Below are 21,490 nucleotides of genomic sequence, written 5' to 3'. Positions count from 1 at the left end.
GATGAAACTTTTATTCCTCCCAATTAAACTATACAAAAATAATATTAAAATTAAAACTCTGCAATTGTACATTATCATTTATAAGTATATCCCTTTAAAAAAAACTTTTATATAATTATTAGTATAACCCATTAAAATATAATATTTTTCAAACCATTATCATTTCTTGATTGCTATTACTCATCTACAATTGCACATTTTCTATTATCAAATAAAATAAAACATTTTTTTCTTTCACAATTCATTATCCTTCTGATAGACCTCAGATATGGCCAAGATTTGGACAAACAAATAATAAAATGTATATATTAAAATAATTATTTTCTCAATATCATTTTTTCAAGATTTGGACATTTGTTGTTTCATTATATTTATCATTTTTAAAATTGTCAGTTTTAGAGATTAATTTACACATTTTTAATTAAAGATGATATTGAAACTCAACTGAAAATAAATTTTTTAAACCTTTGAGTTTGAAACTTTTGGTATTGTTTATGATTGGAATCGTTGATTTTTTTTACAGATTCTTGAGTGTGTAGTTCCAAGGACAAAAGTTGAAAGATTGAAGAAGACTAGTATTAAATATTTAGTTAATATCAATAAATATAATTTAACTATGATTTAAAATTTTAATTTTCAAATTAAATAAGAAAAATGTAACCAATTGACCATTATATGATTAGTTGGGGGAGACAAAATGGGTCTTCTTTGGAAAACAGAAATTTCTTCAAATTAATTGTAATAAAAAATTAGAATATACCCATTTTAATTAATCTTTAAATTAAATGTAATAGATGTTACTACTGTTTTTGTAATATAGGACTTTTTTTTTTTTTATATTTAGGAAATTTGATATTCCTTCTATTTTTAATTATTAGATTTTTTTTTTTGAAATTTTACATACTTTTGAGATAATACATAGTTATGTTGATTTTTAATAATAGAATAAATTTTATTTAACAAATTACTCTTATTAGCCGTAGTATGTGAAATAATTAAATAAATTAAAATACAATAAATTATGGTATATTAATAAAAAAAACTTAATAAAAATTTGGTTTTTTAAAGAAATAAATAACATATTTAATTTTGATGTTTATAATCTAAAATATTTTGGTAGTAATATAATACATGATTTTTCATGCTCGAGTTGATCAAGATATTTGCACTTGCTAAAGTAGGGGTAATCATTGATTAGGATAAATTCATACTAAATTGGAATCCAAACGAAATAATGGTGTTTGGGTCGGACTTCTTTTTAGTTCAGACAAAAACTGAACCAAATCAATGAAACGAAATGTTAATTTGTTCATGCAACAGATTTCTAAAATTCTACTCACGAACCCGTCTACCCGAACCAATCATATTATTTAATATATGTTATATCATCATCATCATCAGGGAAACTAGTATAAGATATTCAACTTCAAAAAGAAAAAAAATGAAAGGTCAATTGTGACATTCAAAACCCATATAAAGAAACGAAAAAAAAATTAAAATTTTTATATTATTATGAAAAATTAGTTGATGTAAATTATATATATATATATATATATATATATATATATATATATATATATATATATATATATATATATATATATATATATATATATATATATATATATATATATATATATATATATATATATATATATATATATATATATATATATATATATATATATATATATATATATATGGAACATTAATGAGGCTATTAATTTTTCTCTCTTGATGAATCCAATGGTTGATATCTATTCCTCTTATCTCTCATTATAAAATACTTATATATATATATAGGGCATATCATATGATAATTCCTTCTTTATATGAGAATGTGAGAATGAATCTGAACCATTAGATTTTAAAATAAATGGTGAAGATTACGTGTGAATTTTTTTCTCTCTCCAACATCTTTTATTTTAATAATGGAGGAGAGATAAAAAAAAATTCACACATAATCTCCACCATTTATTTTAAAATCTAATGGTTCAGATTCATTCTCACATTTTCATATAAAAAAAGCATTCTCATATGGTATGCCCTATATATATATGCACATTTGTTTCTAATGTATTCGATCGATCCAACCCAAACCAACCTGTTATTTCTTGGTTTGGTTCGGTTTGGATTTTATCGAAAAAAATGAAAATCCAATCTAAACCAAATCATATATTTTGTATGGTTTGGGCATACGATTCTTTCAAAGTCAAACCAAACCGACACACGCACACTCCTATGCTAAAATATCAAATACGTGACAACCGTTAGTGATTAAGGGTCGTCAAAGGCTTTAAAGTTTGTCGTGAGGTTGAGAGCTAGTTCACGTAGGGGTGAGAAGCCATGTATGTGGATATTTTTGTATTCGAGTTACGCCATCCCTCTCAATTGCGATGTTTGAGGTATTTATAGTCACACTGGGCCTGGATCCAAGACTTCCTTGGATGTAGCAACCACTATGGGAATGAGTAGTTGATTCCCTAAAATTCACGGAACACAATTGATTCCCATGACTCCTTTTGTTTCATTATGCACCGAATATACGTCATCCATATGATCACGCACTATGGACAGAAACATGAAGGATTCAAGCGATATATCTGAAGAGATGTTGTCTTATCCAAAATAGGGGCACTCAAACCAGGTGCATGTTCTATATTAGTAAGGTGTGATGGGTTAAATGTAATATCCAATTGCTAAAACACTAGGTCAAACTTAACTAAACAAATTATAATTAGATTATATAAGTTTAGAAGCAAGAGTTGGGAATGGTCCCTATGATGGATTAGAATAAGGAGTTATTCACCCAACTGATAATATTCGAGAATTGTATTAGATACAATTGGAAGGAGTTCCTACCTAAATAACTAAGTTTTGTGTAATCATCCTAACGCTGACTTAGAACGAAGTAAAATATGGATCTCGACTCACTAGGAAATCTTCCAACGGGATTTTCCGAATTAAATGATAAGGGTCATTTGGTTTGAGTAACATAGTGGGAGCATATTTAATTAAAGGCTTGATTGAATATGTTGTTTTTAATGATACTTATATTTTCACTTTTCATGTAGATTACCATGACAACCAACACATCTAACAACATTTTGCGATTAATCTTTGACAAAGAAAAATTGTCTGGGGCAAATTTTTTGGATTGGCACCGAAATCTGAGGATTGTCCTCAAACATGATAAAAAGCTGTATGTCTTGGAGACACCTGTTCCTGAAGATGAACCTCCTAGTTCTGCTCCTAAGGCAAAAAGAGATGCATATAAGAAGCATGTCGATGATGCCAATGAAACTGATTGCCTCATGCTGACTATCATGAACTCGGAGTTGCAGAAGCAACATGAGAACATGGCACTGTTTGATATGATCCAAAATTTGAAGATGCTCTATCAAGAGCAAGCCAGACATGAGAGATTTGAAGTTTCAGAAGCCCTTTTTCAAGGAAAGTTAGCTGAGGGAGCCCTTGAAGGTCCCCATGTACTAAAGATGATTGGGTATGTGGAGAACCTTGAGAGGTTGGGGTTTCCCCTCGGAAAGGAACTTGCAACTGATTTAATCTTGCAATCATTGCCGGATAGCTTCAATTAATTTTTCCTTACTTTAAACATGAATGATATGGACAAAAAGTCTTCCAAAACTGCTAAGCATGTTAAGAACCGCTGAGCAGAATCTGAAGTCAAAAGGGAAGTCCATTCTGATGGTCAATAATGGAAAGAAGCATAACAAAAGGCTCACCAAGCAGGGTGGTAAAATGGAAGGCAAGGAAGTTTCCATACCCAAACCCACTGCTCCTACTCTGAAGCCTAAGGGAGGTATAACAAAGGAGGGAACTTGCTTCCATTATGGTTAGACTGGACACTGGAAGAGAAACTGCCCAAAGTACCAGGAAGATAAGAAGAATGGAGTAGAGACTTTAGATTCTGATTTTTTTATAGAAATTAATTTATCTACTTCTGCATCATGGGTATTAGATGCTGGATGCAGTTCTCACATTTGTACCAATTTGTAGGGGCTAAAAAGGAATAGAGAGTTAACAAAAGATGAAGTTGATCTACGAGTTGGCAATGGAGCAAAAGTTGTTGTTTTAGCCATTGGAACTTATGTATTAACTTTACCTAGTGGTTCAATAATTCAGTTGGAGAACTGTTATTATGTACCTGCAATTAGCAGGAATATTATTTTTGTTTCTTGTTTGGACAAGTTTGGTTTTTCATTCATAATAAAGAATAGTTGTTGCTCTATTTATTTGAATGATGTATTCTATGCTACTGCACAAATGAACAATGGACTGTATGTCCTTGATCTTGAAATGCCAATTTAAAACATTAATACTAAGAGGATGAAACCTAATAAGTTAAATCCAAGTTACCTTTGGAATTGTCGCTTAGGCCATATAAATGAGAAGCGCATTTCCAAACTCCATAGAGATGGACTACTAGACTCTTTTGATTATCAATCATACGAGACATACATATCTTGTTTATTTGGAAAGATGAAAAAAATCCCCATTCATAGGAAAAGGTGAAAGGGCTAATGATCTTTTGGGCCTCATACATACTGATGTATGTGGACCACTGAACATACCTTCTAGAGGAGGTTTTCAATACTTCATCACATTTACTAATCATTTCAGTAGATATGGTTATGTGTATTTAATGAAACACAAATCTGAGTCCTTTGAAAAATTTAAGGAATTTAAGAATCAAGTACAAAACCAACTAGGTAAGAATATTAAAGTTCTTCAATCAGATCGAGGCGATGAATATTTAAGCCTAGACTTTGATGAACATCTAAAAGAGTGTGGGATTCTATCCCAACTCACTCCTCTTGGAACACCACAATGGAATGGTGTATCGAAGAGAAGAAATCAAACCTTGTTAGACATGGTCCGATCCATGATGAGTCATGCTGATCTTCCAAACTCCTTTTGGGGACATGCTCTATTGACAGCAGCTTACACACTTAACCGTGTTCCATCTAAAAAGGTTGAGAAGACACCATATGAGATATTTTAAGAACTTCATAGGTTTTTTTTTCACCATGGGGTGGAGTACGAAATTGCCCTTTTTTTTTTATTCTATGGCACATGTCTCCATTTTTGGATAAATTTGTAACTGTATAAAATGATATAAATATATGTATTAAAATAGTAATTCTGCCAAATCTTTTTAAACTCTTTTTCTTTCCTATGACACCTATTTTCATTTGAAGATTTTATTTGAACTTTTTTATTATAACTTTAAATAAATTTAATAATATTAAATTAATTAAATAATATTATTAATAAACTACTTTAATAAAAGAAAATTGTATACACTAAAAAACATTTAGTTTAAAGTAATATTATTTTAATTTCTATATAAAATTGAGAAAAATTATAATTCACTAACTATATATTTTTTATACAATATTTGTAGTCTTGAGTTTGAATTCCAACGCAAAATATTGTAAAATGATCAATAATATCATTTTAATTTCGTTCTTCTAAAAAAATTAAAAATAACTTTTTCATACATCAATTTTTTAAAGTTATTTAAGGGTCTGTTTGGTAAAAATAGCGATTGACTAATAAGCTAGTTGATAGCTTATAACTTATGGCTGATGACTGATGACTCATAGTTTATAGCTTATAGCTGATGGTTGAGATTGATAGCTGATAAGCTAATTGAAGTGTTTGGTAAAATTAGCGGTTCAACTAACTTATAAATGTAAAATGACATAAACGTTATTTAATACATAATTATTTCATTTTAAATTAAAATAAATTTTAAAGTATAAAAGTTCATTTTTTGTTAAAATAATAAGGATAAAAAAGGAAGAAAAAATAATAAGCTATAGGCTAAAACGCTATTTGAAATAACGTCTGAAAAATAAACTATAAACTAGAAAAATAAACTATAAACTCGTGATGACAATATCGTTACCAAACGGGTCTAAATTGTTATTGGAGCTTATAAACTATAAGCTCAAAAACCGGTCTTACCAAATAGACTCTAATTATAAATCATTAAAGAAGTCAATGACACATACAATTTATATATTAGGTAAATATTTGTTTGTCGCTAACCAATTAACTATTTTTTAAATATATTTAAATAAAAATAATTATAATATACTAATTTGAGTTTATTATAAAAACAATACACACAAAAAGTATTTGTGACAAAAAAAATTAAATAAAATTTCAATTTTTGTTAACAACCATTAAAATAAAAATTAGGACAATTGTAATACATTACTATATTTTTATCACATTTCAAATTTATTTCATTGAAGCTTACGATTCATGACGAAATTCATCAAGCAAACATTTTTACATATTTTTCTGAACATTTCACACATCGTATTACGATTCCAACTTTCAATATATTAAAAAATAGCAATTTATTTTTCCATTTTATTCACGACGGAACTGTTTTTTTTCTTTTTTTTCTTTTATTTTTTTCAATCTATTAACAATATATAAAATTTAAAGTACCTGGAATTTCCACGTATGCCCAAACTGAGTTTAACTTAAACTAATCTTATCATTAAGGGCACATTAGTCTTTGTATTAAATACTGAAACATGATTGATTCTAATTCAAATTTTGCTGACATGGCATCCTTACAGCAAAACTGTATTCTTAATTTTCTCCTATTTATTTTGTCCATTTTTCACGTTTTATTACATTTCATGCATTGAGCAAAACAAAATTAATTATTAAACATGTTGCGTGTGCTGTTTTGTATTTATGGATGTCTGTTGGAATAATAAACCCTAGCAGCCATGTGCATCATCACGCATGAATACGACACAACTTCCTACCACACTAACCTTTCAACTTTCCATGCTGCATTATGCACAAATCCACTATAAATACCCTCACCTACATGCCATTCATTCAAAATTCGTTCTACCAAAACTACTCAAGGTTTTATATATGTTTTCTCAGTTATATTAACGTTCTCTTGCTGTTAGTGTGTATATTAACATCTATTTTATCAGGTCATCGTGAAGAAAGATTAATGGCGCGTCCAATTGAGTATGTGAGAGATATCAATGACTCAAAGGACCTATGGAAGATTTCTGTTAGGTGCAAACATATTTGGTCAGTCACAAGTGCTTCAAAGAAGGAACACCTTGAAATGATTCTCGTGGATTCTAAGGTCTGCATCCATATTCATTTATGTACACTTATTTTTCATATTTTTGCACCAGATGCTTATTCCATATTTTTCCATTAATGTAGGGATCTATGATTCAAGCTGTTGTACCTCCGTACTTGGTTACGAAGTTCAAGGAATATCTCTGTCATGGTTGTTCGTACGTAATGCAGAATTTTAAAGTAGGTCCCAATGACTTCTCTTTTAAGTCCACCGATCACAAACACAAGCTGGTGTTCTGTGGTTCTACTTCTGTTAAGAAAACGGACAACCCAGAAATTCCTGTTAATGTTCTCAATCTACTTAGTCTGGCTGACATTGTAGATGGCAAGTTCCAATCAAATATTTTAGTTGGTAACAGTCTTCTTGGACTAATTCGTAATTTTTAACCTACAAATTTAAACGTGTGTGAGTTTTGATTTATATATGCACTTATCTTATAATGCACGTTCTTATGTTTCAGATGTTCTTGGTGGAGTTGTAGAGATTACTCAATCCCACGTCAGTTTTGATAACAGCAAGAGCAAAGTTGTTTTTTCAATAACTGATAACAGGTAAGATCCATATATTCACAATATTTTACATATGCATGTAATATTTATATCGTTTTAACGGATTCATGTTTTTTTTAATACAGCAAATCCATTGTTGTGTGTACGCTATGGGGTCAATTTGCAATCCAATTCAATGAGTATTGGACAAATAATAAGGATGATGGTAATATGGTTGTGCTTCTGATTAATGCTCGAATAAAGGAGGCTCAAGGTACATGCTTTTGAACTGTTGTTTATTAATGAGTCATAAAATATGTGTAAAAAAATTTCATTATCTGAAATTATTTAAAATAACTTTATAGGAAACTTTCCTTTGAACGTATCAAATGCGTGGAATGGCACAAAACTGATCATTAATGATACTGGCTTTGAACAAGTTTCCAAGCTAAAAGAAAGGTATTTGTATCATATTTTATCTTATTAACCACTTGATAGAAAATATAATTCTAACATGCATTATCAAATTGTTATTGATGCAGTTTTAAAGGTGATTTTCCAAATTTGTCAGATACAAGTGTGCAAGTTACTGCATCACAAAATTCACACTACTCGGATTTTGATAAGTTTGTATGGAAAGCTGATGTTTTGAGTCTTGCAGAAATAGGGGGTTTGCAACAGGCAAGAGACTGTATACTTTAAATGTATATTATTAACTTTGGACCGCTCATCATTAAATTTATATATTGGTTTTGTTTGTTAGGAAACTACATGTGTAACTGTTGCCACGCTTGATAAATTTGATGTTGGACAATCTGGATGGTATTACGATGGATGTGTTGACTGTACAAAAAGTGTGACTCTGAGGGATGGAAAGCTTGAGTGTTATGCAAAACATATAAGTCCTTCTCCCGTGCCCAGGTATTGTTGAAGATCTTGCTAAAATTTATTTATTTTTTTGCTTTCTGTATTTTATTATGGCTTATGCTATTATAACATGTTGTAGGTTTAAAATGGAAATATTGGCTGTTGACGGTAAATGCAATGCAAAGTTCATTTTTTGGGACGTCGACTGTGTTAAGTTGGTAGGCAAATCCGCTGCTGAGATTATAAATGGTCTAAAAAGGGTATATGATCCGCCTTCATCGTTCTATCTGTCCATAACTCAAAAAAATGTATTCTAACATATCCTTTTTTTGATGAAACAAGGCTGGAGAATATGATCCACTTGAATTCCCTTACGAACTTGATTCAATATTGAAGCGGGAGTTGGCTATCAGAGCTGTATTCCAGCCCAAAAATGGACGCTTTTCTGTGATTGGTTTCAGAGATGATCAGAAAACCCGTAATAGAGTTAAGGATAATTTTAGAGCTGAAGAGGTAAATGCCGTTTTTTGTGATTTATATCTGGTCATTATTTACAGTGTTATATTCTGATGGATTCTTATTTCTCATGCAGCCTACATCTAGGCTTCGCATAATTGAACCAACATCGCAGGACAATTTTCCAAGTGTTTCTGTAAGTTTCTCATAATTCACACTCTGATTGTAGCAAATTGTTATCGTCTGCAAATGTTGAGCTTGACAAGAACGTTTTTTCCATGCGCATGATTTCAGGAACCTCTGTCTGTCTCAGCTGATTATGATCCTTCTGCCTCAAATACTAATGTTACACCTTCTAAGAGAATTTTAAGCGAAGCTGTTGAGGAAATTGAAGGTGTCCAGCTTTCGTCGAAGAAGTTAATCAAAGATATCAAGAAGGAAGAATAGATGAAGATGAGTACGGAATATGTGCTGTACCCAGTTTGTAGGATTATTTTTTTTGTTGTTAAAGACTTTATTCTGCTTATTTTTCTGTGATTCTAAGCTTATGGGACAAATTAAGTGTTAAATTTTAATTTGTTGTATCTCTTGCTAATTTGGAATTGCAACAACTATGTTTATGTGGTATTTGAATTATGAAATACGATTTTTGGAGTTGTCTGATAATTATTGTTTATATATATATATATATATATATATATATATATATATATATATATATATATATATATATATATATATATATATATATATATATATATATATATATATATCATGATTTAATGTGGAGAATAATTCTACAATAAATTTTCAAGATGGAAAAAAAATCTATAGAAGTATTTTTTCTATTTAAAATTTAACTAATTTCTTAAATCATTATCAATTTGTTGTTAACTGGCGACGTTTGAAAATGTTCCATTGCAACAATGACATATTTTAAAATTGGTGGATGATCAATTGGTCTCAAACGAGTGGTTTCTTCTCCACTGCAAAAAGAAACCATCCCACTCCTGTATACATTTACACTGGGATCCTTTTTTGTTTCCAAAAGTTTTCAGAATCATATGCATTGTGCATCTTCGTATTATGCGTCATGTTTCAAGATGTAATGTCCAGACGATGTGTCTTCCGATTCTTTATGCTGGATAATGCTGCATTTAAAAATTGTTAAAACAACAATAGTGACTTCGTGACAATATAGTGTAAAAATATGTTAAACATAATAAGATTGTATGTTTTATTACCATAAATTGTTGCCTTTTTTTGCTATTTTATATTTTTCTTTTTCCCATACTATGTTTTTTTGCAGGCAACCAAAGCATTCTATCATTGATATAGAGCATTATTATCCTATTTCGAATTTTTATTGTAACATCTTTTGTCTTTCGGTGGTTCTCAACAACCCTATTTGGTTCTACTCTTTCTATTTCTGGACACAGCACTTCAGCAATGTCCATCTGAGTGGTTGCAAACAATTCTTCCACCCATTTGGCTAGCATATCATACAATGTGCTGATTTTCAATGGACGTAATTGGTTTGTACATTGTAATGTATATTAAAAAATATTTCGAATTCTGTGTTATTTAAATAACAAATTATGAGTTTATTGCTTGCTACGACCCTTATATAGTTGGGGAAGACATTTCAAAGTTATCTTTCGTAGTAGAAACAATAAAGTATGACACTATAATTATTCTAATAATAAATAATACAAATAGGAAACCATGTTGTATACAATAGCTAAACGTGTACATAAAGGTTACTTGAGTGATATGTGTTGTAATGATGATGCATCTTTCATCTTTCTCAAAAACGATTGGCTTTTATTTTCAGAACTTTCTCCAACCAACTGTGTAATGATGAAAACCTATGTGATTCCCATTTCATTTATTTTAAGCTTCCATAATATGCGTGTGGAATCGTGTTAGTAATTGTTATGGCGTGCACTTTAGTAATTATTCATTTGGGATGACTCTTTGAGTTTTATGCATTGTTTTATTCATACAGTCGAATATTGGATTTGTCTCATGGAAGCTTCTATATATACACAACAATACGAACCTCTATTCTCATGATCAATATATATATACATCTGGCTTAAAACAAAAAAAAAACCAATTGCTCTTATCATGTGTTGTTTATATAACTGAATGTGTTGCATATTATAATTCTACAAAGATGGATGCAACTGTCATTGAGAGGAAGAGAAAATCAGCACTCGCAAGAAGACATCGGAGAGCGGTCTTGGATGAAAGAACAAAAAAAAGAAATAGAGTTAATGAGAATGGAAGTGATTTCAAGATATGTTATAGCAGTTTCAATCATCCATTACGTGACAATGTAAGGAGACCACTGTCTAATATAACTTCTTCTACCAGTAATATAGGGATTCAGAATTTTCACTCACTGTTCGGTGGTACTGCAAAATCATCAGCCAAACAATTTCACAGTGGTCTGAAAGAATCTGTGTCATACCATCTTATGGAAAAACATGCCTTCGATAATATTGTTTATCAGGCAACAGCTCAACCTAACATGACAGATACTCATTTCTCATCTGGCAGCTCCATATCAAATATTACTGCTGTTTTACTTACTCCTGCACAGAAATCTGCGATGGCACGTGAGAGGATAAAGTCACTTATAAAGTTGAAAAAATCTCGCACAGGGACAGTGCCAACGACAAACGAAAGTTGTAACACCACAGAAACTGATTATCTTCATTCTCCGGTATGTATATTCGAATTGTTATTTCATGTGTTGAACTTTTTTATTGCCCATATATTCTTTCCTCAACATATAAACATCATGCTACAAATTTGACTGCAGCCTATAGCATCCATCGTTTCATCCAGCAAAAAGAAAAAAACTGATGATGTCCGAACCATCACAGCAAATTTATTCAATGAATTTTCTAATGTTGTCGATGGGGGTATCTCTTCCTCCACAAGCAAGCATGTTGGTACAACAGACGTAGACATTGAAGATGATGATAGGTCCGATGGTGATAGATCGGACAATTCGTTTAGTGACAGTGAATGTGAGTTCATAAACAACAATCCTGACTATGATACAGCATCAAGCGTCGATGATGATGAGCAGCAAAATACTAATTTTTGTTCGATTAATGATCATGATTCAGGTTACGTTAGATTTTAAAATGTTATATTAACATGTCACAAATTATATCTCTCTAACAGATTTAATTGTATCGTATTACAACCTATTGATCATTCATAATGAATTTATTATGTTATTATAAAAAATTTCGAGTAACTTATTTCCACGTTTGTTAATTTGTTATGGGCATATAATGATTTCGGTTGTATCCTTCCAGGATACTCAGATATAGGTGATCCTGCAATAGAATGTACACGTTGTGGGGCACTTATGTGGTACGGAGAGAAAGCTGACAAACGAAAACATAGTGCGGTCCCCAAATTCCAACAATGTTGTGGAAATGGCAAGATTTTGCTTCCTCTTTTGAAATTACCTCCTCCTTATCTCAACAGTTTGTTGTTTCAAGATAATGGTGCAGATAGTCAGAATTATCAGCAATATTGTAGATTGTACAACCTGATGTTTGCCTTTACATCTCCTGGTATGAAGTTTGACAACAGGTTCAATGCCGGTGGAGGGCCTCCTAACATAAGAGTACATGGACAGCCTTGCCATAAGATTGGGTGCATGATGCCGCTTAATGGACAGACACCAAGATTTTCTCAGCTATATATTTACGACACTGAAAATGAAATACAACATAGGATCAAAGGAATGGGGTAATTAATCACCATTTAATTATATAATAGACTAAATTGATAATATATGGTTATTATTTTAAATTATAGCTCTATAGTTTGGTTCACGTGTTGTAATTTATTTTTCAGGAACAATACAAATATAATTCCGCATATTGTAACCGAATTGAAGAATATGCTTGATGAGTTCAACACACATGCTAAATCTTTTAGGGTGGCAGCAGACAGGCTACGACATGACGATGTACCAGAATTGAAGCTAAGATTAATTGCAGATAGATCAAAAGATGGTAGAATTTACAATCAACCCAATGTGGCAGAAGTTGATGCGTTGATAGTAGGCGACATTGACACCAGAGACAAAAGGGACATTATTCTTGAGAGACAAAGCAGAAAACTAAAGAGAATAAGTGAGTTTCATCCAAGTTATCTTGCTTTACAATATCCCCTACTGTTTCCTTATGGAGAAGACAGATTTAGGCTTGGTGTACTACACAGGGAAACAAGTTCAAAAAAAAAAGATGAATAAGCTTACCATAAGAGTACACTAAAATGAGTACACTAAAAAACACATAGCTCATATCTTACTACTCACTAATTTAATAAGTCAACATCATCATCAAGTCCGGTTCAACAACTCCACAAACATCACACCTGCAAAAGGATTCATGGAGAATTCAAGGACATCTCCGCATCGAAGCTTTTTCTCCCTCGCAAAAGCGTACCAGCCAACACCAATATGTTTCTCATAAGCATTTCTACTTCCTCTAATAACGACACAGTGATATCCTTTTCCATCAATCAGATCTACCATCCTTATTGCATTTTTGTGCTTTACCAAAGCATGTTCTTGATATTTCCATTGGAATGTTCTGTAATTTGACATAAATCTCATCAATTTAAAGAAAATATAGGGAACAAATAAATATCAATAATTACTACTTATTTAGATGCTTACAAGGGCATTTTGTCCGTTCATGTTTGATTCGGTGATATTCGACCTCCACTTTACCTCACCGCTATAATCAGCCGTGCGTTCATCCTCTGTAAGAAACCCATCTTTTATGAGTGTCTCATATATCTTATTTTGCTCATCTTCAAACTCATTATGTATGTTACGCACCCATTCAAGACTGTCTCTCTCAGGATCACTGTAACAAAGTAAAAAAAAATGCAATTGCTAGATCTGTCAATATACCGAATATCAAAAATTTTGACTTGCTTCGTCTCTTTACGCCATCAAGTATTTTACTCATGCATGCATAAATAAAAATGAAACTTTTAAGCTACCTTTTCCAAAGCCAGCTTACATTACACCTACAGACGGTTCATACATCTACATTGTACAAACGTCAGGGTCACATGCATGTATAGGCGTTATATGTGAACATGCACAATATTTATACAAGCATTTTACACACTACATTTTACACACTACGTTTTACACACCACGCTCTACACACCGCGCCTCATACGCATTACACTACGCACGCTACACCATGCGCATACACAATGTACAACACCAAGTTACTGGCACTATAGCAGGTAAATCTTTCTACACAGATGATCTTTCTAACACTATAGCAGGTAAATCGTTTTATGCAGATAATCTTGCTAGCACTATAGCAGATGAATCTTTATGCAGGTAGCTTGCTAGAACTATAGCAGGTAATCCCTTTTTATGCAGGTAAACTTGTCAGAACCATGGCAAGTGAATCCTTTTACACAGGTAAACTTGCTAGAACCATAGCAAGTTAATCCTTTTACGCAGGTGAATTTGCTAGAACCATAGCAAGTGAATCCTTTTACGCAAGTGAATTTTCTAGAACCATAAAAAGTGAATCTTTATGTAGGTAAACTTGTCAGAACCATGGCAAGTGAATCCTTTTTTACAGGTGAATTTTCTAGAACCGTAGCAAGTTAATCTTTATGCAGGTAAACTTGTCAGAACCATGGCAAGTGAATCCTTTTATGCAGGTAAACTTGTCAGAACCATGGCAAGTGAATCTTTTTACGCAGGTAAACTTGCTAGAACTATAGCAGGTGAATCCCTTCTACACAACAAACTGCGGACCCTCGCCATTGATAGCTACGTTTATTCATCACGTTAGTCCCTCTGCAGTGATCTCCTTCAAATCTTCACGCTAATTAATATCATCCCCGGCACCAAATAGGGATTTATTTTCCCTGATCAGAGATGGTTATATGGAATTATTAATACACTTCAACCACATAGTGGTGCCCATACATCATCCAACTAGCTCATGCATACATTGTTCATAATACATACATACATAACATACAAGATTCTCATTTATTTTGAGAATCTCATTACATAACACATGCATCATGACGTTGCATAAAATTAATGTTGCCTTTTCAGGTCATTCCATAATCAAATGAATATTATCGTCTAAAATACAATGCAGATACAATCAAGAAAATGATGCGGATAAGCTTGCTAGCACTATAGAAAGTGAATCTTTCTACACAGGTAAACTTGCTAGAACTATAGCAAGTAAGTCCTTATTACACAGGTGATCTTGCTAGCACTATAGCAAGTTAATCTTTTACACAGGTGATCTTGCTAGCACTATAGCAAGAGTATCTTCTATGTAGGTAAACTTGTTAGAACCATAGCAGGTAATCCCTTCTTACATATGTAAGTTTTCCAGAACCATGGCAGGTAACCCCTTTTATGCAGGTAAGCTTGCTAGAACCATAGCAGGTGATCCCTTTCTCATCCAAGATATGCAAGGGCTTACTAGAACTATAGTAAGTAAATCCTTCTTATTATACAAATCGCGGAAGCTTGCTAGCTCTATAGTAAGTGGATCATTTTTCACACAACGAACTGTGAATCCTCGCTATATAAGTCTCAGGCTTTAGCAGGACGTTCCTCCTTTCACACTCAAGTACTGGATGGCATCTTTAAGCCTATCTCTGAAAAACTCCCTGCATCATCAAGGGCAAATTTCTTGGTATTCTAGTGTTCAATCATCTTCTACCTTCAAAATCCAACAGGCACACACGCCAATCTACATCCTCAGGTTTAAGAAGATTGAACAGGGGAAGATGTCATACCCCAAAATTTGCCCATCACATTTTTGCTTTCAAGCTCATACAAATGTCAAAAGCTCAAGACTTAACTGAATGTACACTCCCCTAATCTAAAGGTCCTCAAATTAGGGTTTTGGATTTGCTAAGGAGAAGGGATGTATCAAGGCCTCAAGTAAGCTTCATATGATCTCTTAGGATTCAAACTATCCCCATACCAAAATTCAAGCTTCAATTCCAAAGATTGCTCATTCAATTGCTCAGATAGTCAACAGTCGACTAGTCTGACCTAAAAGTCAACTATGGTCAAAGTGCAGTCAAAACTCCTGATTTTTGGTCAACATCAATACTTTGAAGCAACATTTATAATTTTTGAAGGGACTATCATGATTCATCAAGGGAATCTCAGAAATCAACAAAACCTATAGTTTTTAAATTAGGGTTTTTGAGTTAAAAGTCAACCCAGCTTTGACTGATCATAACTTTCACATGGAACATAAAAAATTTCCCAACCAAAGTCTATTTTGAAGGAAATTGAATTCTATACAACTTTGCATCTCTAATGCCAGGGCCAGAAATGCTTCATTTAAGAGATATGGTCCAAAAGATTATAGGTCCTTTTTGAAAGTCAACCAAAAGCAGTTTTTTGTCAAAACCCATATCATCAAGATAAAATATTCAAATGAAAAATATGTTCCAAAATGGCTTGTAGAGGACATCTTGAGGTTTCGAAAAAGTCCTAGAACTCTTCCATATCTTAAAAATTGAGGGAGATATGCCTTGTCAAAGTTGGACAATTTTGAAGGCAAAATGTGAAACAAAAGTGGTTAAAAATGGATATTTTTGCAAATGGGCCTATCTTTTTATGATCCAAACTTGGTTATAAGGTTAGTAGGAACTTCCAAGTTCAATACCACGCCCATTTGATTTTTATTTTATTTTTAGTGAATTTTTTATTCATTAAAGATTCAATTTAAATCAAATAAATGGAAAATTGTGAAAGGATTGACTTTAGTTTTATTTCCCAAGCAAATCAAATCATATAATCATCATATTTACCAATCAAATTCGTGCAAATTAGTATTGGTAAGATTGGATTGAAATTGAGCACATTTTAGAAAGTTTATAAATCAAATCTCCAACAATTATCAATCTTGGATTCAAAGAGATTTAGCCTAGAATGTATACCCTAATTCAGTCCTCTATAAATATACAATGAATCCAAGGCATTAGGGGAGGATTTGGAGGCCTGTAGAACCATAATCAAGTTCTTAAAATTCTCATAAAAAGACAGAATCAATCTCTCAATTGCAGCAAAGTTCAAGGCCATTTGAGAATCAAACGCGTATCCTTGGTGTCTCCTGAATCTGATTCGTCCATCATAGACATCCAACAGGCCCAGAAACGTGCTCTGTACCTCACGGTTATTCATCATGTCGCTATTTTCAATTTCCTCCATACACTCATTATAAATTGTATTTGAATGCATATTCATATTCAGAATCATATTTGCAAACTTTCTGTGCCATTTAATTGTTGTTTAAGTACAGGAATCGCTTGACACCATTGTTAGGTTTTGGAGCTCCAAAATTAGGGCTTTTCGATAGAGGCAAAATTAATTCAAACCAATGGTGCCAATGTTCTCAGACATATTTTCCGAACGGAACCACGAGCTTATCTTGAATTTATATGATGATTTTGTGAGTTTTGTATATGCAGGTGTTTAGCCACGTTTGGAATTGTAGCGAATCCATGGCCGAATCGTAGCTAAATCTGGGCATCAATAAAGGAGATGGTGAACAGTAAATGGCGCACTGGTCAATTGAATTTTGTTGTGAAAATTATGATTGATATATTTTAATGATGGTGATTATGATAACAGCGAATACTCATTGACCCAGTGGAAGCGCGGTTCGATCCTTGGCTAAGCCCCTTTGTTTTTTATTTCGTTTGTGGTTTCAACTTCCATAGGTTCCAATGCTCGCGCCCAAGTTTGGCTTACGATGTGCCCTCACACAACAGCCCTTGGATCTCAACGTAGCTTGATCCAACGTACAAGAAGATGCTGGCGCACCATGATCCATCAAGGATGAGCCACACAAGATTACACGCCCAGTTTTTTTACAAATTTCTTATATTTATTGATATGGATTGTTTTTTTATTGTTTTCCCAACCTAATTAAATCCTTTTTATGAAAAATAATGAAATTCTTATTAATTAATCAAATTAGTTTTAGTAATTAATTTAGATTAGTTAATAAATAATTAGTTAATATTTTTTAATTAGGGTAATTAATTGATAATTTTAATTAGGTTAATTGGATAACTAATCTAATTTAGGTTAATAATTAACTTAATGTAGGATTAATTTAATTTAGTTAATTCAGGTTAAGGTTCAATTTATTAATTATTTTAATCGAATTAATCGATTGCGATAATTAATAATAAATAATTCAATTTACAATTACCCTTAAAACAATTAAATAATACATCCAAATAGGTTTATTTACTAAGGGTTTTAACCGATTCAATTGATTGCGATGATTAGTAATCCCTCATTAATTCGTTATTTGTTTTAATCAAACCTATTGATTACGATGATTAACGATAAATAATTTCCTTCTAATTAAAATAACTTATTTAAAACACATCAATTTGCTAACGGTGATAATCGAATCAATCGATTAGAATAATTAGCAATTCTTTATTTTATTTGTTAATTATGGTGATCAAACCTATTGATCATCGCGATTAATGGAACATATTATAATTAGGGTTGTACGCCATATTAAAACACAATTTCTTTTTACAAAATTACAAACTACAAATTTCAAAACTGCGATAAGGTAATTCAAAATACCTTCACACATTCATACTAATTCTAAGGCGTACAACCCTGCCCCGAACTACGTAGACTCTGATCCTCCCTAAGGAGGTACGTAGGCACTTGGATAACCAAGGCGAGTCCCCTTCCCAAAACCTCAATGTAATACGGTGAACTGACTTTAAAGAAATGTCGCGGTAAGCAAGAGTCGCCACCGACTTTTATTTTATCCAATTTAATAGAAAGGCTAAAAGAACAGAAAAAGACCTTTTAAAAAGATTTTGAGTTCGGGGGGTAATTTATACAAAGGGAAGATTTAAGGCACCCTTTGTATCCATGGTATTCCATGGGCTCTTAATTGCTTAGCTCATTTGTTTTCAAAAGTTTAGAAATGTATAGAAAAAAAGTCATTTGAATAAGGACTTTAGCTTGTAAATAAGCGTAGCCTTTTTGAAGGTTTTTTTGACAAAAGGGTAAAATAGATTTAAACCAGAGCAAGCAATTAGGAGGTAATTACCCTTAAAATAAAAAAAAGGTTCTTTTAGCCTTTCAGGGCTATCCATACTAGGGGTGTTCATGGTTCAAGAACTGCACTGAATTGAACCAAATTAATGGTTCAATTCAGTTTTTAAAAACCACTTTAATAAAAAACCAATTAACTGTAAAAGCAGTTTCAATTCAGTTTTAAACTGGTTTTGAACCAGTTTGTGTTTATAAATTGGTTTACAATCAATTTCTAGTTATAAACTGGTTTAAAACCAATTTGTAATTAAAAATCAAATTTATTTTATAAATTATTTCTAAATTGCTTTTTTTTAATCATTCTACCTCTTTTATATATATATATATATATATATATATATATATATATATATATATATATATATATATATATATATATATATATATATATATATATTTGTATTTTTACTGTAACTAAATCTATTGTCAAAGATGTTCCCTTGTAAAATTTAGTGGAATAATGAAATTAATGATGTTCCTCAACAAGTATATAAATTATTTGTAAAGATAGTTACTATTATCATTAATATTTTTTTTATTTACCACGTGATATTTGTTTGTTAATTATAAGATGCTAAGTTGAACTTGAAGTTCTTTTCTCTTTGGTTTCAATTTGTGAAGTGATTTCTTTTACAATTTTGCAAAACAACATCCAGGATATAGACAATATTTATGTGTTGGTAAATACCTTTCGATAATTTTTTTATGGCGAGAACCCACTTTTCTTAACCGGAGGAAATTTCCTTCTTAATTCACATTTATTGTTTTTTTTTCATGCTGGTGTACAACTACAGGTAACTAAAAACATATTTTTTTATTTTCCAAAAGTTATTAAAAAAAACATTTCTTTTTATTTGCAGTAGAAAAAAATTATTTGTATTTTTTCTTTTTTACTTTTCAAATAAAAAACTCAGAAAATTTTACAAATTTTTTTTTAGTTTAGGAAAAAAATTATTTTAAATTTAATTTTAAAAAAAATAATAAATTTTTAAAAAAAGTTATGAGTTTTTTAAAAACAATTAGTTAAACAGTTTAAACTGGTTTTTAACTTAAATTTGGTTAATTGGATTGTTTATAAAATGTGGTTCAGTTCATTAACCATTTAAATGGTTCAAATTTTTTGTGGTTCAATACAATTCAGTTTGAGAAAATGGTTCAATTAATTGTATTTTTGCACACCCCTAATCCATACCATAAGAGGGTAGGAAGTCCTTTTATTGGAGGATGAAGGGTCATCGGAGTTATCGTTCGCCATAAGACTGTCCATGCCATAAAGAGGGCAGGTAGTCTAAGGGAAGGATGAAATAGTCATTTTAGGCAACCAATGAGGACACCTCAGCAATCGAAAGGGACTATCATATCATATCGTAGGCAACTTCGAGGGACGAGATCATATAATTGGAGGCAACATCGAAGGGACTTATAATCTTCAGTAATGATAATGAACTGAGGGCAACATTTGCTGAGGCATCCTCGTATCCGAGGGACTTGACTATTCTATAACAAACAAGGCAACAAGGCAGGAAATAACAAGGCAACATGCAACAGGCAACAAGAGGGGTTACCCTTAAAGGTGTGTGGGTGCACAATCACGTGGTTGATTCAGATATATTATCTTATAATTAATGATTCTAAATTTGATTCAAGGTTTTCACGCCCTATTATTACTAACCACGCAATTAAACAAATAATACAAAATCTAACTATTACAAGGCCTCGGGCGGGGGATTACATGGCCAAAAGCCCATTGATAAAAAATAAAGGCAAGAAAGAACAATAATTAAATAAGAGTGAGTTTAGGGTTACCACAAGGTTTGAGCTTTAATCGATTTGGTTAACCCTGAAAATTAGGCACGAAGAAGAGGAATGGTTAGTGCATTATAGATCGACAACCCTGATTTACCGGGATAAATCAGGGTTGGAAACCATAAGATTTAAAAATAATTTAAATAACACCAAAAATTAAAGAAAAGTCGAAAGTTCGATTTAATATATCAATTAAATAATTATTGGATTAAATCCTAATTATTTAATTGATTAAAAGTATTTATGAAAATATCGTTGAATTTTTTAAAACAAAACAATTATTAATAGAATAAAAAAAATCGAACTTTCGACAAAAAGAAATAAATAAAATAAACAATATAAAAAAATATAAACTTTGGTAAATAGATAAAAAGATGTTTTAAAAAATAAATATTTAACAAACAAAAAGAAAATAAATGAATAAATAAAAAACTATGTAATTAAAAATAAAAAAAATGGAAATTATATTGATTTGTAAATCTTTCTAAATTGGTCCAATTTTAATCTTTTTCTCTCAATATTGTCTTGCACGAAATTATATTGATAATATCA

At 31.4% G+C, this 21,490-nt stretch overlaps 1 protein-coding gene across 1 annotated transcript; it reads left to right on the top strand.

Moving 5' to 3' along the window:
- The first annotated feature begins 3,657 nt into the window (after window positions 1–3,657).
- Window positions 3,658–9,417, top strand: LOC131613695 (uncharacterized). Its single transcript, XM_058885343.1, has 12 exons — window positions 3,658–3,823; window positions 6,999–7,159; window positions 7,243–7,534; window positions 7,620–7,710; window positions 7,794–7,921; window positions 8,013–8,106; window positions 8,190–8,328; window positions 8,411–8,568; window positions 8,654–8,774; window positions 8,857–9,027; window positions 9,107–9,166; window positions 9,265–9,417. The coding sequence occupies exons 1-12, from the start codon at window positions 3,658–3,660 to the stop codon at window positions 9,415–9,417; spliced, it is 1,734 nt and encodes a 577-aa protein (XP_058741326.1).
- Window positions 9,418–21,490: the final 12,073 nt, after the last annotated feature.

Source organism: Vicia villosa, linkage group LG6 (assembly GCF_029867415.1).
Source record: "Vicia villosa cultivar HV-30 ecotype Madison, WI linkage group LG6, Vvil1.0, whole genome shotgun sequence".
Taxonomy (NCBI): Eukaryota; Viridiplantae; Streptophyta; class Magnoliopsida; order Fabales; family Fabaceae; genus Vicia; species Vicia villosa.
Note: the sequence above shows the minus strand (reverse complement) of the source record. Positions and strands in the feature narration are given on the sequence as shown.